Here is a 26,437-nt window from a genome sequence, read left to right as displayed (position 1 = left end):
AAGGACAGCATCCTCCTTCTGACTAATATTACCTGTCTCGCAGTGTGGAAAACATATTTGTACATGGACCAAACATACAGCATGCATCCCATCTCTCCTCACGTCACGCATCACTTGGCCTCGTTTGCTCCTAATGTCATTAAAGCTGGCTCTTCCTCCTCGGTTTGTCTCCTTTCCACCCACGTGCTGCATGCCAGACATGGCCTTACCAATACGTAATAAGGAGGAGAAGACATGACAGCATTGAAGCAACAGAGCACACGTTTGCCGTGCTGTGAATTCTCATTCCTTCTTCATGCAACAAAAGGCCTGTCTTGTCTGTGTCTTTTTACTCTTGATGAATCGGACTAGTCTGGGGAGCTCCGTCCCTCTCGCCTCCCCAGCCCGCATACCAGTGCATAGATAAACACCGCTGAGCAAAGTCGGAATAAACATTGCAGGCGGGAGGTAGACACAAAAACTGGCGACCATCATTTCAAAAGCAGACAAAAATAAAAAGGCAACTTGCAGCTAAACTATACACAGCCTCCTGCTTGTGTTCCGTTTGGCAACCAGGACAGGGTCGGCACTCGGCAGGCAGATCCAAATATCCACAGAAGTGGCATCAGATGCCGTACTATTTTGTTGACTGAAATTTCAAGTTGAAAGAATCTTTGTCGGCACAGCCTAAAAATGTTATCAAATATCAGTATCGATATGGCCTTAAATATTTTTCTTTTTTCTCATAAACTCATGAGTTTATTCTCGTAACTAATTTACAACTTTATGCTTGTAACATTGTCTTTTTTTTCTCATAAATTTATGATTTTTTTCTTGTAAACTTATGACTTTACTCTTATTTTCTTGTGAATTTATGATGTACGACTTACATCACATTCAGATTTTTTTCTCGTAAACGTATGACTTTATTCTCATAATTTCATATTTTTGTTCTTGTAAATTTACAAATGTTTCCTCGGAAATGTATGATTTTCTTTCTCAAATGCATGACTTTTTTTCTCATTAACCTATGACTTTATTGTCCTAACATTGTGTTTTTTTTCTTATAAAATCTTGTTTTCTGTGAATTTTTTTCTTCTAAATTTTCTTTGAAACTTTCTTGTAAATTTATTTATTTATCATAAACTTGTTACCCGTCAATTTATGATTTTTTCCCCTCATTAATTCACAACTTTATTCTCCTAATATTATATAGTTTTTTCTAAACGTAAAATGTATGATTTTTTTTTGCCATAAATGTACAACTTTATTTTCGGAAACTGACGACTTTATCATCGTACATTTTTCAATGTTTTCTCGTCAATGTACAACTTTATACTTGTAATATTACTTTTTTTTCTTGTAAATAAACAACTTTTTTCTCTTAAAGTTAAACTGAAGAATTTTTGAAAACTTTCAAAAGTATCAATGTAAGTATCAGCATTAATATCTTAATATGTTCATTCTGATTCCAATCGTGTTCACAGGGATTCAGGATGTTGAAATAACCTGGTCCTGTATGAAATATTGTCAATGTGTACACAAATAAATGTGTTGATAGAACATGTTTTGATCGTGGTCCAACAATCTTGAAAATGTCTCAATAATCGAACATTACTGACACCTAGCGGCCACAATAATATAACTGCCGTCAGACTGCTGACCCGCGTGGTGTCTGCGTGGTCTGCCTCAATCTGTCTCGAAGTTTGAGAAGCAGCTTGTGGGCGGGTTCCGTGTACTGCTTGTTGGCGAGGCCCAGGACCAGCGGCACCACCGCCATGCTGCCGATACCGGTGCACGAGAGCACGATATGAGTGGTGGAGGTCCACCTGGTGTCGCTCATCAGGAAGGACATGCACACGTGCATGTAGATGAGGTACGGAACCCAGCACGCCAGGAACGTGAGCGACACTGCCACCACGCAGCGAGTGTAGCGCAGGTTCAGCCTCTGCTCCCTGTCCGAGGCTTGCCCGCGCTCCACAGAGCGATGGAGACGGCAGATGTCCCTAAGCTGGCCCCGGGTGATCCACAGGACGCGGCCAGTCATGGCAGCGATGGTGAAAATGGCGGGCAAGACGAGCCCGTACACTTCCAGGTAGAGGAAGGCGTTGGGGAACACGCGTCTGTATGAGCAGCAAATGGTCACGTTAGTGGAGCAGTTCGACACGGGTGTCCACTTCTGTCCATGAGCGCAGCAGCCATGCCAGTCTGGACCGGTCCAGTTGTTCCAACCAAAAGCCGGCAGGGACGCGTACAGAAGCGGCGGCGCCCACACCAGCAGCAGGGCCAGAGGGAAACTGCGATGCATCCACAAGTTGCTGTAGTGCAGGGGTTCCACGATGCAAATATAACGTTCGTAGTGCACCATCACCAGGTTGAGAAGGAACGCCAGGAACAGGAAGTTTGGGAAGATGTGTGCCACGAGGCAAGAGCTGAAGCTCAGCTCCCGGTCGTGCGCCATGAGAGGAATGAAAGGCAGCGCCACGCCCGTGCACATGTCTGCCACCAACAAGCTCAGGAAGAAGTAGTTGGGCGTGTTGTGAAGCTGGCGGTTCCACAAGATGCCCGAGATGATGACCAGGTTGGCAAGGATGATGGAGGTGGACAGCGGGACCGTGATGGCGTAGATGAGGTGCTCCTCCTCTCTGGCCATCCTGGGTGAAAATGTGAGGAACTAACCAGCTTCACTCCCATCAATGAGCGGTGACCCTGTGGGACACCCAAATGGCACATTGAGGCTTGTGTGCAGGCGTACCGTGTCATTCATGCACCCCAAAAGTCCCGGGCTGTCAACCTGATGTCCAGCGCAGCTCTGCAGGTGTCGGGGAGTGAGGCTTATGCAACATACTGTCATACAACTGCTTTTGTTCAATTGTTTAAACAATACTTTGTTATTGTTTTACCTTAAAATGCTTCTCATGTGCCTGCAAAGCATGCCAGGCAGTATGGCAGCCATTTCATTGGACGAAAACACTATCACGACAGCTTTTAGCAGTTAGTTTACTACCTATTACTATTAAATCATTGTAAAGGTGAGAGGCGTTCCCCAGGCAGTACAGTGTTCCCTCGCTACATTGCGGTTCACCTTTCGCAGGTTTCTCAAGTGTAATTGTGAATATATTTTTAACAGCATATCAAAACGTGTGTTCTGTGTCCTTGTGATGCATTAGAGCGATCTATCTGTCCTCTGTTGTATGTTTTTTTATGGGATTTACTGCTCTACCAGTAGAGGGTATTGTATACTCACGTTGAAGGTTCTATGCAGCTCCATTTCGTCTGTGTGTTTAAGTTTCTGTACGAGCAATTAGGAACACACGGCAGACAATAGCTGGCCAAATTTAGAGCTGCAGGGGTCCTTATTGGCTAAAGGAGAAGCCGCCCATTGTGCTCTGCGTCCTGATTGGCTGTATATTTTTGTCAATCAATCTCCTTCGCGCTGTCGCTAGAAGACGGCTTGCTAACCGCCAATAATCAATAGAAGAAGCTAAACCAATTAAATGAATCTTCTACGTTGCAGGAGTAGGACGCGAAGGAAGAAGACGGTCGGCGGAATAGAAGCACAGTCAGACCAGTGAATATGGTGAGTCATTGAATGCCTTATTGTGTCTAATCTGTTAGATTGCTCATTAAGATTAAAACGAAATAGAACTTTGAGAGTGTTTAAAATGTGAAGAAAATGTTATGCCTTTCTGAGAAAAGTGTATAAAGTGTATTGTGAGGGAAGTTACAGCCTTTAAACATACATGATAATTGTAAACGGATAAAATTGGCTACTTTCACTGATTACTGGCTGCGTCCTGATTGGCTGGAGACGATTGTCAATCAATCTCCTTCGCGCCGTCGCTAGCTAACTGCTTGGTCTGCTAGCTAACCGCCAATAAAAGATAGAAGATAAATCGACTAAACGAATCTTCTACGGTTCAAGTAGGATGAAGACGGTAGGAGGAATAGAAGCACGGTCAGAGCAGTGAATTTGGTGAATCACTTAATAACTTACTGTGTCCAATCCAGTAGATTGCTCATTACAATTCACAACAATTACAACTTTGAGAGTGGTTCAAATGTGTGAAAAATGTTATGACTGTCTGAGAAAACTAACAGCCTAAAAACATATAGTACGACAACTGTAAAAAACAAACTACTTTCACTGATTACTGATTGGGCTTTTTTTTTAACCTGTCCCCCGCCATAAATGAGGGACCACAGTATTCACACCGTTTTTCAGTGAACCTCACAAGGATGTTGCTTAAAATCCTGACACATTTTTTTCTGAAAGGCAGCTAAGCTGGAGCAATATTTGCATAACATTCAAATAAAAGCATGTGCAGGACATCCATGCGCTTTATGGTGTTCTGCTCCCCACCTGTCTCCTCAGGTCAGGTCATAAAAAAGACCTGGTATCCGAAATATGACACATTTACAGAATAAAGCACATTTACCGTTCAGAAAGTCATGTTGATATCATCCCTCCTGTCTGTCACACGTGCAGTCTGATGGCCGCTTCTCTTCAGTTGTCCCTGGGTTGTGGAAACATCAGCAGACACTCCACAAATGTAGCCAGAGCGTCTTCTACGTCTGTCCACATGCTGCCAAGGGGAGGTGCACACTCAACAGAGGAGGAGTCTCTCCTGACCCACTGACTTGGACTCTCAGTCCCTTCACCTCACTTCTCCAACCCCAATGATAAGGTTAGAACGTTCCTTTTTTCATAGCATCCTCTCTGCCAGGTTCCTCGACATCCCTTAGAAGAGCATGTGGTGCAGGACACCTCATTTTCATATGATATCAGCATGTGATAGTAGATACTGGAACACACAATACCATGTCTGTCTGAATTCACAACAGCTGTCATGCCCGCCTCGTATCTAAACACAGCGTCTGATGGAAGGTCGGCGGGGGCCCTCTTTGTTTGCCAAACACAGAAGCCTCCTTCCACGATAGTTTGGAGCAGAGCCGCTCGCCGGCCGAGATGGATGAGCCCCTGTGGATAACACTTTTAAACACAGCCTAGAAGTGTCTACAAAGACACAACACAGAGAGGGCAGGCTGGATACGAAGTGAAACACCAGAACCTGCACTATTAAAGTGAACATCAGAACCTCCTCAGACCCCCAAAAAATAATAACAATAAAAAATGATACAAATAAAAAAAAAGAAATGTATTTAATGCAACTTTTAATTTCAGAGTCTCAGGAGGTGAAGTCTTTCCAATGAACGGGTCATGTTTTCAGTTAAAAAAACATATCTGGTTAGTTATTCTAGTCGTAGTGCTTTGTAATGTCTTCCTCGCCCATCTGTTGCCATGGCAGGCAGCGCACATTTAATCAGGCCAGGCATCGCTCGCGTCGAGACCCAACCCACCTCACCGTCTTCCAGCAGGCGTGCAACTAATTCAAAAGTTCAGATGTCCAGATGAATTACAACGACCAAGCAGAGGGAGCACAGGGAGGTTTTTACTGTTGGTAGGAAGAAACACTCATGCACAGGATGTTTTTGCTGGCAAACAAAAGAAACAGAAACGGGTCAGAAACAGAAGGTCATCCTTCTTATAGTTTCAAATTTGTGTCCATGTACGTCAAAATGGCAGACCTAACTCAACTAGACTGGCTGCTTCCAACATAAATACGCTTTGCTTCCAGCCTGGCGGACTTCTCGAGAAGATATAAAACACAAGGACACAATCTTAAGATCAGTTCTTGTCTCCATCATGACTCAGATTTAACATTTGCTTTTGTTTGGTAAAATGTCGCCACAAGAAATCACAGCTGGCGTGGTGCGATGTTATCGCTACAATTTCAATCCCACCAACCAGAAGGGAACTTTATGACTAATTTGACATTTTCAGATATTTTTATTTTGTAAAATGACTTTAAACATCATTTTATAGATTATTAATGATATATTATTTTACATTTGACAATCATTTACATCTACATTTGAAAACAAAGTTTGTGTTATAATTGGTTAGGATCAGCATTTCAGCACGTTCTGTTTACATTAGCGGTGTCCAACAGTAAAAAATAAAATGTGAAAATAAAAGAAAAAGTACGAGAATATTGTAATATGAGAAAACAGTCATTTTAGTAGCATTAAGTTGAAATATTCAAGAAAATATATAAAAAACAACAACAAATGGGTTAAGGAAAAAGTTATATTGTGAACGAGTTGAAAACATTATGGTTGAAGTTATAATTACAAGAAGAAAATTGGAATAGTTGGAAACTTTTTTATGAAAAGCAGGAGCAGGAAGAGAAAAAAGCAGCTTCAATTGTACAAAAATCGTCAAAAACCATCACCATATTGTAATATGATGCAGAAAAATGTCATTTCAATAGCATGTCCTACCATATGAAGAAAGCGATTATTTAAAAGTAGGAATTGTGGGGGAGAAAAGTTCATACTAATAATAAGCCTTTTTGTCAGTATGACAAAGTTGAGCTGCAGGTTTTTTGTGAAATATACTGAATATGACATCTCAGCACATCTAAAATATCAAAGTGGCCCTTGCATCCTTTTATTTTTCACTATGAGGCCCAGGGTCATTCATAGTGAGGCCCATAAATTATGAGCTGCTGGCCCATAAAATGAGCTTTGTCAGGTTTGACCATGTGATGTGACATGTTTGCTTCCTTACGATGGTAATTAAAGAGAGAAGGGGAATTTTGTTGCAGCTGGAACTAATCAATGCATTACAAGTCATTTTTTATTGCAAATGTGGATCGGGAAATTGGAGTTTGCGGAGCTGTACACAGGAAATTATGTTTTGCTGAGTACATGTTTGCAGTTTGGGAGCCGAAAGTGAATAAACAGAAAAAGCAGTTTTTTCTGATGTTTACACGAGTGGACGGGTCAGAAGATTAAGATAAAAGTTGGAGAGGGAAGACAATTTAATGCATTCTTGTTCAGCCACAAGAATAGAGCACAGACGCAGCAAGCGAAAATCTTTTTCTCCACTGGGTCACAAATGTGGCTAAGATATAGGAAAGAAAGATGCGGTCCTTATTCCTGAGAATTGAAGCTGGTCTTTCCTAACTTCTCTCTCGTTGGCTGCTTTTTTAAAAGTTTTTATCGATCGGGTCTTTGGAGGCAGAAAACTTTGGCTTTGTTGTCTCCTGAGGCAGTGACCGCCAGCGTCGCCTCTCTGCAAGAAAACCAGAGTAAACAATGGGACCCGTTAAAATTGGCTGTTGGTAATAAAAAAAATAATAATAAAAAGTGGAAATCCATTTGAAGCTGCCATTGTATTACATTGATGAGACAATAAGCCACAACAAGGATCTGCTGATGTGCGAGTCTGTTGTCTTATTAATGTTTTTATATAAATAAATGTCTTCTTTTCTATTAGCCATGTTGGGTAATACAAGTGTAAAAGTGACTTTGGGGTTGTTATTCTATGTCATAGGGTCTAGGTTTTCTATGCCATAACTACAGAAATATTCCATTTATTAATACTGAATCCTACTTCAGAAATTCACTTATCTCGAAGGGACGACTGTATGTGGGCTAGGTGGAGATGTTCCATCATACCTGTTAACAGTGAAGTCTAGGATCTCTGCAGCGTGGCCACGGTACTCGGACACCAGGTTGCCAGAGCGAGCGTCCCACTGACGCAGCGCTCCATCTAAACTGCATGTAGACACCACAGAAGAAGACTCCTCCCACTGTAGGTGAACGATACCTGTCTGGGGGGGACAGAGTTTCAGGGTTATTGGGGTGGGCTGGACATCATTTAAAAAAGCAAACACTCTGACCGGGAGGCACACCTCATGTCGGCAGCTGTGTCGCAGGACCTGTGTGGAGAGATCATAGATGGCCAAGGTGCCATCCAGGTATGCCACGGCGATGAGGGGAAGGCTGCAGAACACAATATTGCCCACACTGTTTACAAACAATCCTCTTTCTTATTAACTAAAGAAATCACATCCAATGGTTACATGTTGCACAATCCCACAGATTCAACAGAGTTGGATTCTTCCTCGTCCCTCGACCCTTTGGCTTTGAGCCCCTCCAGAGAGAACACTCCCACCACCTTGTAGAAATCCATCAACAAAAACAGACATTAGGAGTCTCAAAAATGTGTCGTCTATCCCCCCCACGTTGCCATGGCACCCACCTTGCCAGTTGCAGTGTTAATGAGCTTTGCACAGCCATCCACTGAGCCAGTGAGTACCAGAGATCCGTCCTTGTTGCATGCAAGGCAGGTCAGCGCCCCCTTGTGTCCATCCTGACCTGTTGTAAAACAAAGGCATGATCCAGTCCCTCGCAGTTAATTGGCGATAAGTGAATTTCCACAATCTACCATCTGCATAATGTTTTTTTAACATTAACTTCTATACATGAAACAGCCACTCCACAGTCACTGTTACACTTGTAATAGCCAATACAGTAGACATAGTTGACAAAATGAAGATAACAGACTCGCATGTTATGAGTCCATTGTTTGTTTCTAGACGGTTTATTCCTGCAGTGGCTAAAGTCTCATTAATGTATTATAGTGGGGGCTTTATATGGCATTTCCCAAAATAGTCAACACAATAAGTGAATAAGCCATCTAAGACAGAAATTAAACTCTTGCTTGTGTGTGTCACAGTGAAGGTGTTCCCCGGGGACCTTAGTGGTGGGCGAACAGATGTGTGGAGGACAGGAAGTGATGTTGGCGATTCAGAGTTGAGCTCTAGCTTGTTGCGTGTAATGGTCCAAACAGTAGCGTGTGTTATGATTATTAATATTATTACAGTAATCCCCCATCAACTCATGTTTACATTCTTGCCACTTCACGCTCACAGTTTTTAATATCATAAAATATATATGCTACTGTTTTGTAAGGCTTCAAACAGGGCCTGAGACACTGCCTGTTGAGTGAGTAAAAGCTGTGTGTTGTAGCTGAGTTTCTCATGTTCCAAGCTGAAGTAAAAACTCACCTTTAATGACATAGATGGTGTTGCCCTGCTTCAAGTCCCACAAGCGCACCGTTCCATCCTCATAACCCACCACAGCGCGTTTACCTGAGGAGAAAATAAAATTGAAAGAAATTTGACCCTGATAGAAGTACCTCATTTTGTGGGGAGTGTCTATATGGTGTACCATCAGGAAGGATCTTTCCACTCGTGGCTTGGCACGAAGAACTCTGAAATGTTTTACAGTCACCGCTGGGGATCTTCCACATCCACATGTTCCCATCATCAGTTCCTGCAAGCAGCACTGGAGCACAGGGGTGCCACTCCAGCCACTACGGGGGGGGGAGATTAATGGGGCAAACAACCACTTTCCTCCAATTGACCATACACTCTTTTACCTCAAGATCTCCCACTTCGAAAGACCAGATCTCCTCTTTCGTCTCCACTTTCCAGACTTTGATCATGCCACTCATGTCCCCCGAGGCCACGAGGGAGGAGTCATGGCTGAACATGGCACATGTGACCGAGTCCTTGTGTCCTGTGGAGGAGAAAAGAAAGGTGGTGTCATGCATTTTAACAGTATTAGAGCACTCTAGACATGAAATAACACCCCATAGTCACATTCACACTTCTATTATACAATATAGGAGACATAATAAGAGAAAATTAGCCATTTAAGACATAAATAAGACTTGTGCTTGTGTTGTTGTAAATGTGTTCTATTGCTAGGGGAGTTGTACGTGTGTGTGTGTAAGTATATTGTATTACTGTAACACTGCATAGTCAGCCGTGGCATGTCTGGCATGATGGAGTGAAAAAAGTTCTAATCATTGTAGAAGTGGTAGGTTTTGGGCTTCTTAGTCCTTCCCCGCTCCCTTTCAAACACTTACATTTCAAATAAGTAAACTGGGGAGTAACTAGGTACCTTGATAGCTTGCAATGCTTGCGGACGGCATCTTGTTTTCCTGCAGTGATCCTGCAGCCTGCGCAATGTGGCGAAAACAAAAAATAATAGGAGTGCAAATGTGACTATAGGGGTGTTATTTAATGTCTAGAGGGCTCTAATGTTAAAGCGGCTTTTCAAAATCATGAACAGGTTTTCTATGCTGTATGAAAATATTCTGTTTAATAATAATAAATAATAATACATTTTATTTGTATAGCGCTTTTCAAGATACTCAAAGACACTTTACAGAAAAATGAAGTTGAATAAAGCAAGTAAACAGAATAGAAGACACACCAAAATACAGCATTCATTGGTTAATACACAGTTAAAACATGAGTAGAAAAAAAACACTTCGCAGAAATTCACTTGTGATGGTTGGGTCTGGAATCAATTAACCGCAATAAATGAGGGACGACTGTAGTCTGGAAATGACGTTAATAGGCTGATTCCACCCAGGAAACAGCCTGATTTATTAATGAATGAACATATTACTGAAAAAATCATTATTGAGTGAAGCCACGAAATTCAAATTGGCGACATACAAATAACTGTCAAGCCACTGATCCTCTAAAGCGAGTGTAGTATTATCCTTTTATCAGTATTTTATTGTCCTTCATGTGTAAGATCCAACTTCCACCAAAACTCTCCTGGCATCACAGTCTAAGAATGGAACTCGCACATAACGCGAGGACCACCTGTAATGAATGTCTGCATTCTCGCTGTGGAGACTCACCCGTGCACTCAAACATAACTTCGCCGTCGCTCACTCTCCACACGTATGCCTTATCATCTTCTCCTCCCGTAACTGCCAGGCTGTTGGTGGCCGGGTCCAAGCTCACGCAAAATACAGAGCCTGAGCAGTGAGGGCAGACCAAGGTCAAGTTAAAAAAACAAAGCACTACCTCTGCGTGGAGTGCGAGGCCGTGGTGGAAAGCTACTAATACCGGTATGCTTGGAGAAGGTCATCTCGCTGTCATCCTGCTCCACCTCCATCTCATCCTCCGTCTCCCAGCCCTGGTCATCATCTGCGTTAGAAGGCTCCTCAAAGTCCACATCCTCCAAGTCGTCTGCCAGGTCGTCTGTGAGTGGAAGCAAAAGGTTAGAGAAGAACCCAATTGATGACATGTTAAACGTTAACCTAACAGGTATAAATAGTCATCATAGCAAAGCAAGGAATACTGCAGCGGCAGCAGCAACAGCTTGGGGACAAGCACAGGATGGCCCGGTATATAAATAAAGAAACTGGAACTGGTTATTTGAGAGTCCACCTCAGCAGGACAGGGAAATGATATGACTCAGGAGCAACAGGCTTTGAACTCACTCTTTTCCTCTCACACCAATACAAAAAAATAATTATATAGCGACTATCAACTGTGAACAAGGTGAAGAGTGCAAAAACAAGTGTGTCTTGCCTACATGCCAGCATAGTGGTTGACGTGTCAAGGTATGGAGGTGCATGAGTGCTGCCGTCACTCGGGAGCTACAGTTCATTGAGGGAAACACGAATGCAAGCATACAGTACCATACTGTCACAGACTGTAACAAAATACATGCCCTTCGGAAGCAAAGCCACAGTACCACAGTTAGAACATAAGGACCCTAAATGCACCTCCAAGATGACCACTGCCACTACCTGTGCAGTGCTAGTGAATTCCTAGTTAAGGCAGTGCTGGGAAATTATGGAAGTGACACAAAATATTAACATTTTGGCCACAATGTGGACATTTTCACTTAGGGGTGTATATTCACACTTTTGTCTGTTATTTGAGGGTACAGTAAATGTATATTGTTATGCAAGCTGTACACTGACTACTTTACATTCTATAACAGTGTCGTTTCTTTAATGTTATCCCATGAAAACCTCTAATCAAATGTTTACTGATGTAGAGATATAAATGGTGCACGCACTTTTATAAAGTACCGTATGCTCTCAGTATAGTACATTTCGTGTTAAATGATGACACTGCAGCTAGAAACGTCTGTCATTCTCAATAAGGTGAATGGAGGATTGTGTGCATTATTCTCCACCAACCTGGCGTTGCCTCGGTGTCGTTCAGGTCAATGACTTCAATTATTTCTTCGTCTCCGTGAAGATCCAACGAATTTTGCTCCGTGTTGGCCATGCTGTTAGCCAGCTTAACGCGAGCAAAACAACCACTCAAGCAGGAGGCCTGCCTTTACAGTCTCACTGTATTTTGTTCAAAAAAAAGAAAAGAAATTCGTATATGGCTACGCGCAAAAGTACAAAATCGTAAAGTGTACGGTATGTCAAAAATAACATAACATGATCTGTTAGTTGTCGTTCCACGTTGCTGTTTAGGTGTAGTAGTTTTCTCTGAATTATTTCTGCAAGGGATTGGCGTGTTTTCAGTTACAATTTTACTGACACTCAGGATTCACAAGACCACTCTTTTGGTTATTAGATTGCAACTGAAATCGTTATTTAAGTCAAAATAAACAATTACGTAAAATTTATGTAAGCTTATTTCTTTCAACAGAAAGACTACCTGGGTAAATAAAAGAGGTAAACTTTTCCCACATTGAAAGACGGACGCATGTTAATGACGTCACAAATGCCGCGTCCTTGTCATATTAGTCGTATCCACTAGGTGACAGTCTTGTCAAGAATGAATACAGGCAGTCGACTCAGAAATGATTTAACTATGTTATGTTTCCATTTCCTAGGTTATGTTAACTCTTGAAAATGGATCACAAATCACTATAATCACTTACAAGAAAAAAAAGTGAAATTGCATTTACATTTTGGTCATGCCTGCATTAAAATAATTGGTTCCTCTGATTGCAACTGGCTTGAGTGCAGGAATTGTTACGTAATTGTTACGAGCAAATGAGACGATACATTCAACACTCATATCATCATAATCTTAAGACCAGTTGAAAAATGACAAGAATTTGCATTTTTCACTGTTAGATCTTAAGGGGGGTTTAAGTAGAGTTTCAAAATCCAAAAAGAAGAAATGGGAGTGATACATTTTTTGGAGTAAATATTTGTATTGCTCACAAGTATTAAAGTAAAATAGCATAAGACAACAGTCGTTAAAAGCCAACATCTTGGAAAACTACGGATTCGATGTTATTTTCATTGATGTCATTGTTTTCCCACTCTTGATGAATCCCTTGTCCCACCTTTTCCACATGGCACAGTGAAGACGGCGCCATCACGATCCTTCAATGGAACAATGATGCTTCAGGTTGTGCAGGGGTGTCTATGTGGAGATGTTGCAGGAGGCATCTCTCGTTTGTGTGGTAATGACTGTTTTTTTTTTTCAACCGGACAACACTGCAGTTCACAAAAGACTTCTTCCAGACGACTGACCTCACTCATTTACTGATGATCCAACCGTGCAAAATGTCAATTCTTGCAATTTTTGGAAAATATCTGTTTGCAGCAGTTTATTCTTGCCCAGCCTCTCCCTTTCACAGGAGCTGAAGGCCTTAATATTGTCACGTTTGCTAGTGACTTACCAATCTAGTGGACATATGTAAAGCATCTCATAGGAGCATATTTTCACTGATGATGCAAAATCACAAGCTCATCTGAGGAAAAAAAAAGAGGAAGCCTTTAGTCCGAATTGACTCAATAGTAAAATGTGCCGTATCGTAAGCCTTCAGGAATTTACTTTCCTGTTTTCCAGGTTAAGCTTGTAGATGTTTGTTCTTCCCAGGAATTAAAACAGCAGTTCGCTCATCATGAGACACTCAAGTCTGCAGACTAAATGCATTATTCAGAGATCAGCCTTTATGCAAGGTCATGAATATATGTCTGAAAATAGTATTTCGATGAACGAGGACTTATCACACAACCACAATCCATTTGCCAGCCTGATTTTGAATATATGATTATAATAAAAGTTTTGTCACATGATGTCTGGGAAGGGAAGAACCTTTGGGGTGATGTTGCTTTATAGACACAAACCACCCGCTCAAACACATTAATAGGGCCTGGGTGAGAGGTAATTACTCCATGCTGCTCAGTCAGACTTTGATGGAAAGTGTTAGACTAACTGGCTCAACTATAAAAAACCTGAGTCAGCTATTTTTTTTTAAGTCTGCAGTTTCATGCCATCTTTATTTTTAGTGACATAAAAAAAATCGAAGTTGTTGGATCACATGTTTGGTGCAGAGAACGGTTTTCGTTTCCCTACAATGCTGAGCTGATCTGACTCATGTGTTGAGCGAGCTGGGTGAGACGACAGCTTCCCTTCGCTGACCACTAACAGCCGGTTGTGTGTGTCTTGCAAGTGGTCTGGTCCGCAGCCCGTGTGTGATGTGTCTGCTGTGGCGGCAGGGTGGTAGTTTGCGCTCCAATGTTGACTTTCTGGCCTGATTGCCGCTCCGCATCTTGCCCAAAACATGGTGTATTTTTGGAACAGCCTGACTCAGGATTTTTTGGTTTTTAGTCATGTTTGATAGGTCTTGAAGGAACACACATACAGAGAGGAAGGTTGTAGGACTGCATATCTTGGTCTCATGGAAAAATAAATTAATGAAGGTCCCAGCAGACAGCAAAAAAGTGCTTAAAAGGGACCTATTATGCTCATTTTCTGCCCTTTTTATTGAGTTGTGGACTCCTATAGAGCAGCTACACATAACTAGAAAGCTTTCTAGATCTTCCAGAATCTGCACCTACTCCAGCTGTATTTCCTTGCATTTCCAAAATGGTCTGTTTTAATTTATTCCACGCCCACTCTGCTGTGATTGGCCTCATTACCAAGCACTCCTGAGGACTTCCACGCTACTGCCGAATCCCAATGTCTAGGGCCCTGTCCACACGTATCTTTCCACGATTTGGCCTATCAACCACACGAGCCCGCAAATATCTGCCACTAAAAACAAAGGTTTTCAAAACCTGCTGCCAAAGTGTGGATTTGGAGAAAAATCTGGTTTTGAGATCTACTTTTCCAAAACTCACTGCCTGTGACAAAGTACGGTGTTTACATCAGAAACAACATTGATGCCCTCGGGGCTGTGTTGGTTGTTGCTATTGTTCAAGCGCTTTTTGTTTGCTTGTTTTTGCAAGCCCAAATACTGCTTCCCTTTCAAGAGCAAAGGCAAAGCAGCTCTTTGAGGTTGGTCATTTTCAATTTGGGAACCAAACCATGCGAAACAACCCATTTTGGTGTTCTTCATGGACTTGGACTTGTTGACATATTTCACCTGTCACAAAAGCAAACCTGCCGATGTGCTGCAGCCAAGTATAACACATTTCTATCCATTCAGAGGAGGCATACTTGAAGTGTACTGGAATCATAAGGCATCTTTGAGCAAACTTCCAGTGTCACATGAGTATCTCATTGCCGGACTGAGTGACCTGGTTTTTGGTGCTCAAAATACGCTGAAAGGATATCAACTCTGTGTGTGACCCCCTTGTTCTCGTGGATGCAAACAGTTAAAGTGACATAATCAGCTACTTGGCAACGTGAAAGTGACGCTGACTACATTGCAAATGTGCTGCTTTGGACAAAATAAGCCAGCCTAATCCCTGCTTTGACATCACTCAGGCTCCAGACGCACATGCATGTACACACTTGTGTGTTTTACGTGTGTCTGCATCATCCAAAGCCCTTAGAATAACAATACAGCTGCAGATGTCCATAACCAACCTGGGCTTTATGACAAAGCTAGAATAAATCCTTTTTACTGAGTGTGCCTGATAATGATTATCTTTTATGGCCTTTTATTGCTTATATGTGGTAAAAACAATAAACTGAGCCATTTTTCAGCAGTGGGTGTGCACACTGATGCCAGAGTGAGAAACAAACAGTCCTTTTAAACCTTTATTCAACATGTAATTAAATATCGGTAAGTCACTTAAACTCTATTAATAATGGGGCTGTTTGTTCAGCCAATCAGATTTCATCCTCGCCTCACAGCGCCAGCCAAGCAGGCGTACAGTAGCGTCAACATTTTTTAAGCAAATGGTTGCTTTAAAAAATGCGACGACTCCTCTGAGAGGTCACCAAAGACCCCACAACAACATCCAAAGAACTGCAGGCCTCAGTTAAGATCAGTGTTCATGACTCCACCATACGAAAGATACTGGGAAAAAACACAGTGCAGAAGCCAAAAGAAACAAATAGCAGAGTTGCAAGACCAAAACCAACAACAAAAGCAACATTACGGATTATCTAAATTTTGCCAGAAAACATCTTGATGAACCCCAAGACCTTTGGGAAAATACTCTGTGGTCTGACCAGACAAAAGGTGAACTTTTTGGAAGGTCAAAAAGTCCCATTACATCTGGTGTAAATGTAACGTAAAAGAACATCATAGCAACAGTAAAATATGGTGGTGGTAGTGTGATGGTCTGGGGTTGTTTAGATAAATATTCATTCTGACCTGCTCCAGATGATGTTGTAGTGTAGAGGTTTGGAGTTGTTTAGAGAAGATGTACAGTATTAGAACAGTGATTCTCAACTGGTGGGTCTGGACCCAAAAGGGGTTGCGGATCCATTCTGGGTGGGTCGAAGCACAACTGAGCAATATTTGAGTAATTGTTGTCCTTCACATACTCTATGTACTTTGCACATTTGTCAGTGAAATATCTGATTTTGTCGTCTGTTTGATGTTTAATTTTACTTTATGCTTTATTTGTATGTTCTTCCTCACTTACTTAACAAAACGCCTTGATAAATGTTTATAAAATCACTTTGGACATGTAAGTATGCATAGTCATGTTTTGAAAAAAATCCCAAATACATTTGCTTGGTTCGACTCAAAAGTATACCAAATATAAATAGAAACATGAAGTAAAGTAAATAAATAACAGAATATATGACTTAAATATGTCAAAATAATAATAATACAAATAAGAATGATGCAAATAAGTAAAAAAAGATAAAATACAATTAAAAATGACTTCATTAAAAGTGTAATAAATAAAAATAACTGAAAGTGTAAAAAATAAAAATAACTCAAATGAACATGTAAAACATTTATACAAATAAAAACGTTTTACATAAGTGTAATAAAAATTTAAATAATAATAAATAAATAATAAAAAGGTACAACATTTAAAAAATAAATGCAAATAAAAATCTAAAAATAAAAATGACTCAAATAAAAGTGTAAAAAATGTAAATCAAAAGTGTACAAAAATAATTCCAAAATCCATCCAAATAAAAATGACTTTAATATAAGTGTAACAAAATCAAAATGACAAAGTATGCAAAAAGAATTAAAAAATAAACGTGTATAAAAATCCAAATGACTTAGTGTAAGTGTAAAAAAATAAAAAATAACTTCAATGAACGTGTAAAACATTTAATATAATTAATAAAAATGTCTTAAATAACTGTAACAACGTAAATAAAAATATCCTAAATACAAGTGTAAAAAATACAAATTTAAAGTGTACAAAAACAATTCCAAGATAAATCCAAATAAAGATGACTTAAATAAAAGTGTAAAACAATCCAAATGGGCTGTGAGCTACTAACCAGTGGAAAATGTGTGTTATGCTTTAGTAATAACGGCAGTCAGACCCAAGTGTGTAGTGTCAGGCACTGTAATGTGTCATGTTTGTACGTTATTGATCTTTCTATGACTGTGAAGTGACAATGGTGGTTTTAAGAGGTCCGGGTCTGCCACTGCGTGGTCCATGTTCACTTTTTTATTTAGCAGACTGAAAGGTTGCAACACGTTGACTCTCACAAGCCGAGTTCATTGTTTCCTACACACAAGTGAAGCACAACAACATCAGACATGGAGACCCGATCACCTTACGTAACAGATGCTCTGTTGCCGAACAGAAATCACAATCCTCTGTTGCTATAGTTACGGCTGTCCCAAAAGGCCTCCCTTGTGCTCCAAAAGAGGAAGGACCTTGATTAATAAATGCGAATGAAGCAGCAGAAGGCTGAGCCAAAGATAATAAAGCAGGCCGATGATAAAGGACGGGGTTATTCCTTCATATAGAAAGTAAACGACTTGACCTGCATACCTTCGACCTTCCTGGCCTGGCATAAAGGCCTCAATGGCAGCAGAGAAGCCATGTTTAGCACATGACAGCAATCACGCCGGCTAAACAAGGCGTTATCATTGCAGTGCAGCCTGTGGGTGGCAAAATCCAATATGAAGTCTTGGAAATGAAGACTTATCATATTAGAGCAGGGCGTGGGGAAGACAAACAATTTGATAAAAACGCTTGTCTCATTTTGCGTGAAGAGCTGAGCGGTGGAGGATGTTGTAATAAAGAGCTTTCATTTCTCCAACATCGCTGCGTAAATCCAAAGTAGACAATTGTGTGCTGAAATGTGGAACACATTTTCAACCTTTTTTCAGACATTTATTCGTACATTTATACTCTTTTTGTGTTTTGTTTACTTCCTGTTTTGTCGATTCTCATTTCCTCCTTGTTTCTTTCACAGGTTTCACAGATTGCTCACCAGCAGGGCCCCCCATATAAGGTCTGACCATCTATCACACAGCATTCATTCATTCATTTTGGGTGGCGGGTGGTGCTGGAGCCTATCCCAGCTGTGTTCCGGGGAGAGGCGGGGTACACACAGGACTGGTGACCAGCCAATCACAGGGCACATAACCTTAACCTAGCATGTTTTTGGAATGTGGGAGGAAACCGGAGTACCTGGAGAAAACCCACGCATGCAGAACATGGGAGAACATGCAAACTCCACACAGAGATGGCCGAGTGTTATCACACCAGAAAGACGCCAAATTGATCCCCTGTGCCACTCAAACGACGCCACAGCCCTTTATTTTGTCTGCAGTGATGCTCGGTTGTACTTGCTTACTTTGTGTTTAGTGTTGGGGTCTCCGAACTTTGTTTCAAATCCGTCGAGCCAAAGCATATATGCACATAATGAGGACACGTCAAAAGAAAAGACATTTCATTGTGAGAACAAGCAAATAAGAAAATGAAGATTTGGTGTGTGTTTTACTCCAAGTAGAGGCCTTTTAAGACTCTTGCCACAAACTCGGAGCATTGAAATATGAATGAAACATGCTTTTTAACCAGACATCGAGGATGTAGATGCAGTGACGTCTACACGCAGCTTGTTTTCGCTCCCACAAGCTGCCGACCTGACTCCGCCCCTCGCTGCATGCAGGGGCGCTCCATGTGACGCTGAGCCCGAACACAAAAATCCAGTATGGCGGAATCTGTCAGGAGATGAATTTTTCGTGGCCCCCCATCCTCCTCCTCCTCTCGCCGAGCCGAGAAAAAAGCCCCGGAGTGTAGCATGGCAGAGGACTAACCGCCGCGCGGGACACACGTCCGGACGCCTCGTTGCCTCCTGGCCCGTTGAGTCGAGCTTCCGGTGAGTTTTTTAGGAGTAGGCGAACGTGTCGCCGCTTTGATGTCGAGCCTCCGACAAGGATGCGATGCGCGTAAACAATGTCCGGCTCAACTTTTCTTCTGGCCCTGCTTCTGCTTCTTCTTTCTATCCGCGCCTTGCGTCCCTGCAGGAAAGATCGGCCTCCTTCTTAGCATGTTCCTGCGTTTCTTTGCACCGGAGAGGGCGGGAAGTGTCCGGGCAATAAGAAGGGTGGGGGTGGTGGGCAGAAGATGTTTATTATACGGATTGTTGCTAGTGCTAGTTGCTTTAGTGCACCTTTAGCTTCACTGCGCCACTTTCGCCTTATAGCGCTGTTTTGACCAGAAGAAGAATGCGCAAAGCAACCCCCCCCCCGGTCCTGCGGGAGTATGAGAATGGTTTCTGGATGGGCGGTGGTAATTCTCTGCATGCGTCAATCTTTTTTTTTTGTGAATGGCTGTTCCTACACTAAAGCAACTCGTCGCGGCTGTTTGTACAACTCCTCTCCGGTGCAACACTGTTTGTATACACAGAATGTCTGCCAAGCAAAGGTAATGGCTGTAAAAGGCAGTATCAGCAACAGTACTATTCATGAAACAAGCAGTGGAGCGTAGAACTAACTGCACTGCATCACACCGAGATGTGTTTACAATACTTTGCCCTGCTCGTGTAGAATAAACATATTGTTATGTGTGTATTTACATTCTGCATCTTGTTATATTGTGCAGGTATACCTTTAATGTTAAGAGTTAAGGCTGAACCAGGGAGTATTTGTTGCAACTGGTGTGCAAGTTTCAGTTGAAGCAACGCACTGATTTCACTTGAGGGCTCCCCAGATCTGTCACCCTGCATCAAGCGAGCTCTTTTTGGGGACAATAGCCAACCACACACTCGCTTGCACATGAGAATGGGGGGGTGATGTTGTAGGAGTTCCCCCCCCCCCTCCCTAAGAGCGTCAACTCCTATCCCATGACACACACCCCTCCTTCTCCATCTATAATAAAGCCAGCATGCACGACGCAGTGACCGACTTTTTTGGGGAGCAATTTGCCCCACTGTCTGGCCTTCTTGTCGTCAAACCTGCCCCACCCTGCCATCACCCACACACACACACACACACACACACACACACCCCTCTTGAAAGGACACCAGTGATCTCTGCCAGCACACACACACACACACACATAAGGGCCTTAACGGACTAGTACCCCCCCCCCCCATGCACCTTGCCCCCGGGCAATTTTACCCTCTTTCCTTTTGTATGGACTTGGCGATTCACGCTTCTTGATTATATCTGACACCCTTTGCTCGGGGCGCTCGGAATTCAGGCTACCCTGTAAAAACAAACACGTGAACAATAATTTATAACATTAGATTCTTATATAAAACATCAAAATGTTCATTGTTTCTTTCATGTTGCATGAATGTAACGCTGGTTTTAAGCAAGGCGCATTAATAACTTGACATGTAAGTCAGGGATCGTCTGCATCGTGAAAGGTCAAAGTTCATGACAGGGCCACATTCATATTGGTACATAATTTTTCTCTCGTGTAAAAAGGCCAATATTTTTGAGTTTTGCGATTGTAAATAAATGAAAAACAGGATTTTAGCCTGTAAAGTTGAGACTCAGTACTACAGTAGTTACAGTCTTATAGTAACACTTCTAAGGACGAGGAGGAGGTGGTCAAGCAGCAGTGTCTTCACTGCTAAAAGAAAACACATTACTGTTGGCCAAATCGCACCAAAACAACATCAGCAAACTCACCTGTCGTCTGCATGTAGCCATCCACACACAATTATAATCAATTATAATTATAATCCTTGCTGTATATGTGCACTGACTTCCAAAATCTGTAAAAAACATTTCCGGCTGACACAGGGACGTAATACTACGCCAGCGGCAATAAACCAATCGGGGAACAATACGTTATACATACAGTACGTACACTGGCAGTGATAAGTCAATCACAGAGCAGTACGTAGTACGTACAGTACATACACTGGCAGTGATAAGCCAATCAGAGCACAGTACATAATACATACAGTACATAAGCGCAACGCCCGCCATGCCTCTGTGGCTGCAAAACAACATTGTGGCTATCTCTCTGCTACTGTAAAAAAACAAGTGAAGCAAATGAATTCATGGCGCGATCGGCGCTAGCGCACAACTATCTTTCATGTAACGTACATACATTTTATACTTTTGGATCTTAAGGAGCTTCTTTGGAGAGCTTCCAAATACAAAAAGAAGTAATAGTAGTGAAAAAGAAATTATTGCGAGGGCAGCAGTCTAAGCAGGGAAATCTAGACTTCCCTCTCCCCGGCTATTTTGTCCAGCTCCTCCTGGCGCACCGGAGGCCTTCCAGAGACATAGTGTCTCTAAAGTGTCCTGGGTCTTCCCCAAGGTCTCTTACCGATTGGATGTGCCCGGAACACCTCCCAAGGGAGGCGTCCTGACCAAATGCTCAAGCCACTTCATCTTGCTCCTGTCAATGTGGAGGAGCAGTGGTTCTACTCCGAGTTCCTCCTGGATCACATTGTTTCTCATCTTATCTGTAAGGGGGAGCCCAGCCATCCTGCGGAGGAAACATTTTGGTCGCGTGTACCAGTGATCTTGTGCTTTTGGAACGTATGTAGATCCACTGGTAAAATGAGAGTTTGTTTTTCGGCTCAGCTCCTTCTTCACCACATGCACCAATCTGCCTGTCGATCTCGTGTTCATCCTTCTTCCCCCACGAGCCCCCATCCCCAATTCTAAGATGGGACTCCACCCTTTTCCGAGTGAGAACCATGGACTCATACTTGGAAGTGCTGATTCTCATCCAGCCCGCTTCACACTGCTGTAAACCTATCAAGTGAGAGTTGAAGGTCACGGCTCGCTGAACCCAGCAGGCCCATATTATCTGCAAAAAGCACAGACCCAATCCTGCAGCCACCAAAAACTGGAACCCCTCAACGCTCAGGCTGCACCTAGAAATTCGGGTCCGACTTATTGCCGACAATGTGAACCAATCTCTGACACTGGTCATACACGGTCCGGTACCTCATATTCACAGCTTACTTCCACAGAATTCCACAACAATGTTCTCAAGGAACATGCAAGGAACACCCTCAGGGACCTAGCCAAGAGTGTACAGCTGGTCCATGGTCCTACACTTCTGAATCCAGGATTCCACTATCCGGCCGATCCTCCTCTCCAGAACCCCTGAATGGACTTTGCCAGGAAGGTTGAGAAGTCACCTTGTGTCGTTCCGGGTTTTGTCTCAGCAACCGCCAGAGCTGCAGAACTCTTGGCCTGTCAACTGTCAACTTCAGATTGAGGGCATCCCTCACAACTGGTGTCCACCAACGGGTTCTGGCATTACCGCCATGACAGCCACCTTGACAGTGGAAGCACGGAACATGGCCCACTCTGACTTAATGTCCGCTGCCACCCACGGAACATGTGGAAGCTGTCTCAGAGATGGGAGTTGAAACTCCTGAGAGGGGACTCTGCCAGATGTGCCCAGCAGACCTTCACAGTGTGTTTTGGGCCTGCCAGGTCTGACCGGCATCCTCCCTCTCCATTGGAGCCAACTCACCATCAGGTGGTGATCGGTTGTCAGGTCTGGCCCCCTTCAAAAAAAAGAAGGGAAAAAGGCAGCTGATCAAAGTTTCACACACAATTAGATGCAGTAAGACAACCACTTTAAATGTCTTCAGAGATTATGGGGGTTATCAAAAAAAAAAATCAAGACTCACAAAAATGTGTCCCTGAGCCAGAGGATCTGATTGGCTATCTGTCAAGACCCGGGATGAGCCTCGGTCCAAATGAAGGTTGTTACTGGTGTTGTTACAACAAAGCTTCAGGTTGTAGTGATGTTGCAGGGGGGCGTTCCTCATAACGGAAGGCCCTTGTCTGTGTGGTTTTCAACAGAACAGCGCCGGCCTGACAAAGGACTTCTTCCAGAGGAATAACCTCAGTCTTTTGGACCATCCTGCCTGTTCCCCTGATATGAATCCAATTGAGAACATTTGGGGATGGATAGCAAGGGAAGGTTACAAAAATGGACATCAGTTCCAGATAGTGGAATCCCATTTCTTCTTTCTGCATTTTAAGCTCAACGTAGACACTCTTTAACATCCAATCAGAATCAGAATCAGAAAAGGGTTTATTGCCAGGTATGATCAAACACATACTAGGAATTTGTTTTGGTATAGTAGGTGCAGACACATCTATTAAAAAAGAATGAAAAATACAAAATATACAGAATAACAGTATAAATATATGTACACAGTCTGTTTTTTGTTTGTTATTCCGGAAGTGCAGTCTGATTGTTTTTCCTAAAAGTCCAAACGGGGCGTTAATGTAACGCATATAGTGAAAGTGTCAAATTGGCAGGATGAGGCAGAGGTAATAGAAATTCTACAAAATAGAAATTCTTGCAATTTTTTTGCAACTTGCTACTGGAATTTAAACTGGTATTTGAAAACAAAGCTTTGTGCGACTATTCGTTATCAGCATCGACATTTCAGCCTTTTCTCTCTATGTTTTACCAAATGTTTCCCAGTTATGGTTGAATTTTATTTCTAGGATGTGACCCCCCCGATATAAATTCTTCATGTTTCTATTCTTTATTTACAAGTGAGAGTATTTTTTTTCTCCCTGACAGGTTGGCACCAGTGTTTGATTGCAGTAGCCAAGCATAAAATACGTCCTGCTGACCGCTGTGCTTCAGATCTTTCTCATCTGCACACAGGTGCTCACTCTCAGCGATGACGTCACACAGTCATCAAGGTAAGACTGTTTTTATACACTGTCATGGCGGCTGAAGAAGTAACGACTGCATGCTGTGATACCTCTGCTCAGCTTCAAGCGACATTGTCGCCCAGCAAGCACATCGCATCATACATCGTATCATCTGCATCATATGTCTACAATCGTTGAATTAGAAATAATGTTTCTCTGTTAAGTAACATCGTATCATATAATGTTACAAACGGTACATGGAAGTATATTTGAAATATTATTTAACAGTTACACAAGCTGTTCATATAAAAGAGGTAGGAACTACAAAATGGGTCCTTTGATAATGGACTCTTATGGGTAAGTGGAGAAGGCACGCCCACTCACACAAGACTTCATTTATTATTACACTGTTGAACAAGCTTAACTCCATCCATCCATTTTCTTCTGCTTATCCGCGTCCGGGTGGCACAGGCAGCACTGCCAGTAGGGAAGTCCAGACTTTCTGGTCTTTGGCCACCTCTTCCAGTTCCACCAGGAGGACACATCGGTGTTCCCAGGCCAGTTGAGAGATGTGATCCCTATGAGACATAATCCTTCCATGTCCTAGGCCTGTCACATGCCTGGGCTGGCCCGGAACACCTCACCTGGGAAGCGTCCAGTCTACTAGATGTCCGAGCCATCATTAGCTCTCACGGAGTGAAATGATACGTCAGACTACAAACACGCGAAAAACCTCAGTATACATTTGCACAAGTAAACGCATTTTTACACAACATGAACACAAGGTTACAGCGGCAAAGGCGTTGGATGAGGAGGGATCTGAGGGCGAATGCGCAGATGTTTTTGGATGCGTGAGTGTGTGACCCGCACAATCTTGGAGCTTGAATCATTGATTCATCCATTCATTTTGAAGCCGTTATCCTGAAATCTCTGAATTAAAATCTTGCATGGGGCTGGAGCTGGAGGGACTATGTCTCACAGCTGGCCTGGGAACGCCTTGGTGTCCTCCCGGTGGAGCTGGAGGAGGTGGCCGGGGACCGGGAAGTTTGGGCTTCCCTACTAAGACTGCTGCCCCCGTGACCCGGACCTGGATAAGCGGAGGAAAATGGATGGATGGCATGGGGCTGGCACGGTGGTCGAGTGGTTAGCGCGCAGACCTCACAGCTAGGAGACCAGGGTTCAATTCCACCCTCGGCAATCTCTGTGTGGAGTTTGCATGTTCTCCCCGTGCACGCGTGGGTTTTCTCCGGGTACTCCGGTTTCCTCCCACATTCCAAAAACATGCTAGGTTAATTGGCAACTCCAAATTGTCCATAGGTATGAATGTGAGTGTGAATGGTTGTTTGTCTATATGTGCCCTGTGATTGGCTGGCGACCAGTCCAGGGTGTACCCCGCCTCTCGCCTGAAGACAGCTGGGATAGGCTCCAGCACCCCCGCGACCCTCTTGAGGAAAAAGCGGTAGAAAATGAATGAATGAATGAAAATCTTGCACGGCTCAGGTGATGTCATGCACACCTTTTTATTTTGTGTTTAAGTTGCAGTGAAGGGAAGCAGTCTTTTTTCTATTTTGTTTTGTCTGCCAATGTTTCATCGAGCCCATTTTTGATTATATAGAATGATGCAACATTAACTTTGTCCTTTGTGTGAACAATGAAGCTCTCACATGCGAGGCTACGTTGCATTTTGATCCAAAGCTGCCAATTTTTCTCAGTTCAATTCACACGTTTCCCCCCCCAAACTAGCAGGCCTTTAGGAGCCTGTGTGTGCGTCTGTGTTTGTGTGCATGTGCACGGGGTTTCAGCAGGGGGTTAGCAAGTGTCTGCGTGCCAGCCTTGTGTTGGGCCATTTTTCTAATATGTAAATGAGCTTAGGAACACGCACATTTTTGATCCCGGACATTTTCTTTATTACAGCAGCCTTGGGATTTTTAGATTAAATATCATTTAACGTAAATCTCTTCATGGAAAAGCACAACGCTTTGTTGGGTTTATATTTCCCAGAACAAAAGCAGGTCACGCTGATAAGGCTGTGCGGTGCGCATCAGCCGTTGTTACGTTGGTATCAGGAGTGTTTGCATAGGGCTGATTACTCTGTGTGCTGAAAGCTTTAGCACATGAGCTGCTGGCGTTTATTTGACACTAGAGCTTAGCAGTGAGCTAACATGACTGCTATATTTCTGTCATGGTTAAGAATATTGCTATTGGTTATTGAACAAGTGGCATGTTGCTGCACAAATAAGAATGCAACACACATGGGTTGTATACAGCATTTTTTAAATATCCGTTTTCATCATCAGGGAAACAAATCTGACGCCGATATCAATTTTTATGCTGATATCAAGCCGATTATCAGACATCCCAAGTATATGAACTGTACATGATATGGGATATTCATCATATGTCTCGGTTAATCCAGGCCACTTCCGTTAAGTGAAGACAAGTATTTACAAGTAATCAGACTAAAGTCATTAATGTCACGTTGCAAGTCTTTCAGCCAACAGCAAGTCGAGTCCAAAATCATTAGAATTGGTACTGGAGTCCACACTTTTGGATAACTGTCCATGTAAATAAACGACACACAGCTCCCACA

General features: G+C 42.7%; 3 protein-coding genes and 1 long non-coding RNA gene across 5 annotated transcripts in view; 2 read left to right on the top strand and 2 right to left on the bottom strand.

Annotated features, from left to right (window-relative positions):
• Positions 1-744: 744 nt before the first annotated feature.
• On the bottom strand, positions 745-4,567 carry LOC131104731 (G-protein coupled bile acid receptor 1). Its single transcript, XM_058052229.2, has 2 exons — positions 4,419-4,567; positions 745-2,688 (listed from the first exon to the last, which is right to left on the bottom strand). The coding sequence occupies exon 2, from the start codon at positions 2,630-2,632 to the stop codon at positions 1,631-1,633; it is 1,002 nt and encodes a 333-aa protein (XP_057908212.2). The 5' UTR covers positions 2,633-2,688; positions 4,419-4,567; the 3' UTR covers positions 745-1,630.
• On the top strand, positions 3,378-5,083 carry LOC131104732 (uncharacterized). The gene is made up of 3 exons (XR_009119821.2): positions 3,378-3,559; positions 4,469-4,667; positions 4,825-5,083. It is a non-coding gene; the product is annotated as an uncharacterized LOC131104732 (long non-coding RNA).
• Positions 5,084-5,279: 196 nt separating this feature from the next.
• On the bottom strand, positions 5,280-12,353 carry aamp (angio-associated, migratory cell protein). Its single transcript, XM_058052227.2, has 11 exons — positions 11,855-12,353; positions 10,767-10,901; positions 10,556-10,675; positions 9,275-9,414; positions 9,064-9,208; positions 8,901-8,984; positions 8,093-8,208; positions 7,914-8,008; positions 7,743-7,833; positions 7,507-7,661; positions 5,280-7,120 (listed from the first exon to the last, which is right to left on the bottom strand). The coding sequence occupies exons 1-11, from the start codon at positions 11,943-11,945 to the stop codon at positions 7,045-7,047; spliced, it is 1,248 nt and encodes a 415-aa protein (XP_057908210.2). The 5' UTR covers positions 11,946-12,353; the 3' UTR covers positions 5,280-7,044.
• Positions 12,354-18,905: 6,552 nt separating this feature from the next.
• The window catches only part of LOC131104255 (histone deacetylase 4-like), a 40,116-nt gene continuing 32,584 nt past the window's right edge, over positions 18,906-26,437 (top strand). Inside the window, exons 1-2 of one of the 2 annotated variants that reach the window (XM_078796448.1) lie at positions 18,906-19,121; positions 23,771-23,895. In XM_078796448.1, coding sequence (XP_078652574.1) covers positions 23,874-23,895 — 22 coding nt within the window. In that variant the 5' untranslated portion in view covers positions 18,906-19,121; positions 23,771-23,873. The remainder of the gene's footprint in view (positions 19,122-23,770; positions 23,896-26,437) is intronic. The other variant, XM_058051246.2, reaches the window with a different exon arrangement.

This window comes from Doryrhamphus excisus, linkage group LG15 (assembly GCF_037039965.1).
Source record: "Doryrhamphus excisus strain RoL-2023G ecotype Guam linkage group LG15, RoL_Dexc_Guam_v1.1, whole genome shotgun sequence".
NCBI classification, from domain to species: Eukaryota; Metazoa; Chordata; class Actinopteri; order Syngnathiformes; family Syngnathidae; genus Doryrhamphus; species Doryrhamphus excisus.
The sequence above is the reverse complement of the archived record's forward strand: the minus strand, read 5'-3'. Positions and strand labels throughout refer to the sequence as shown.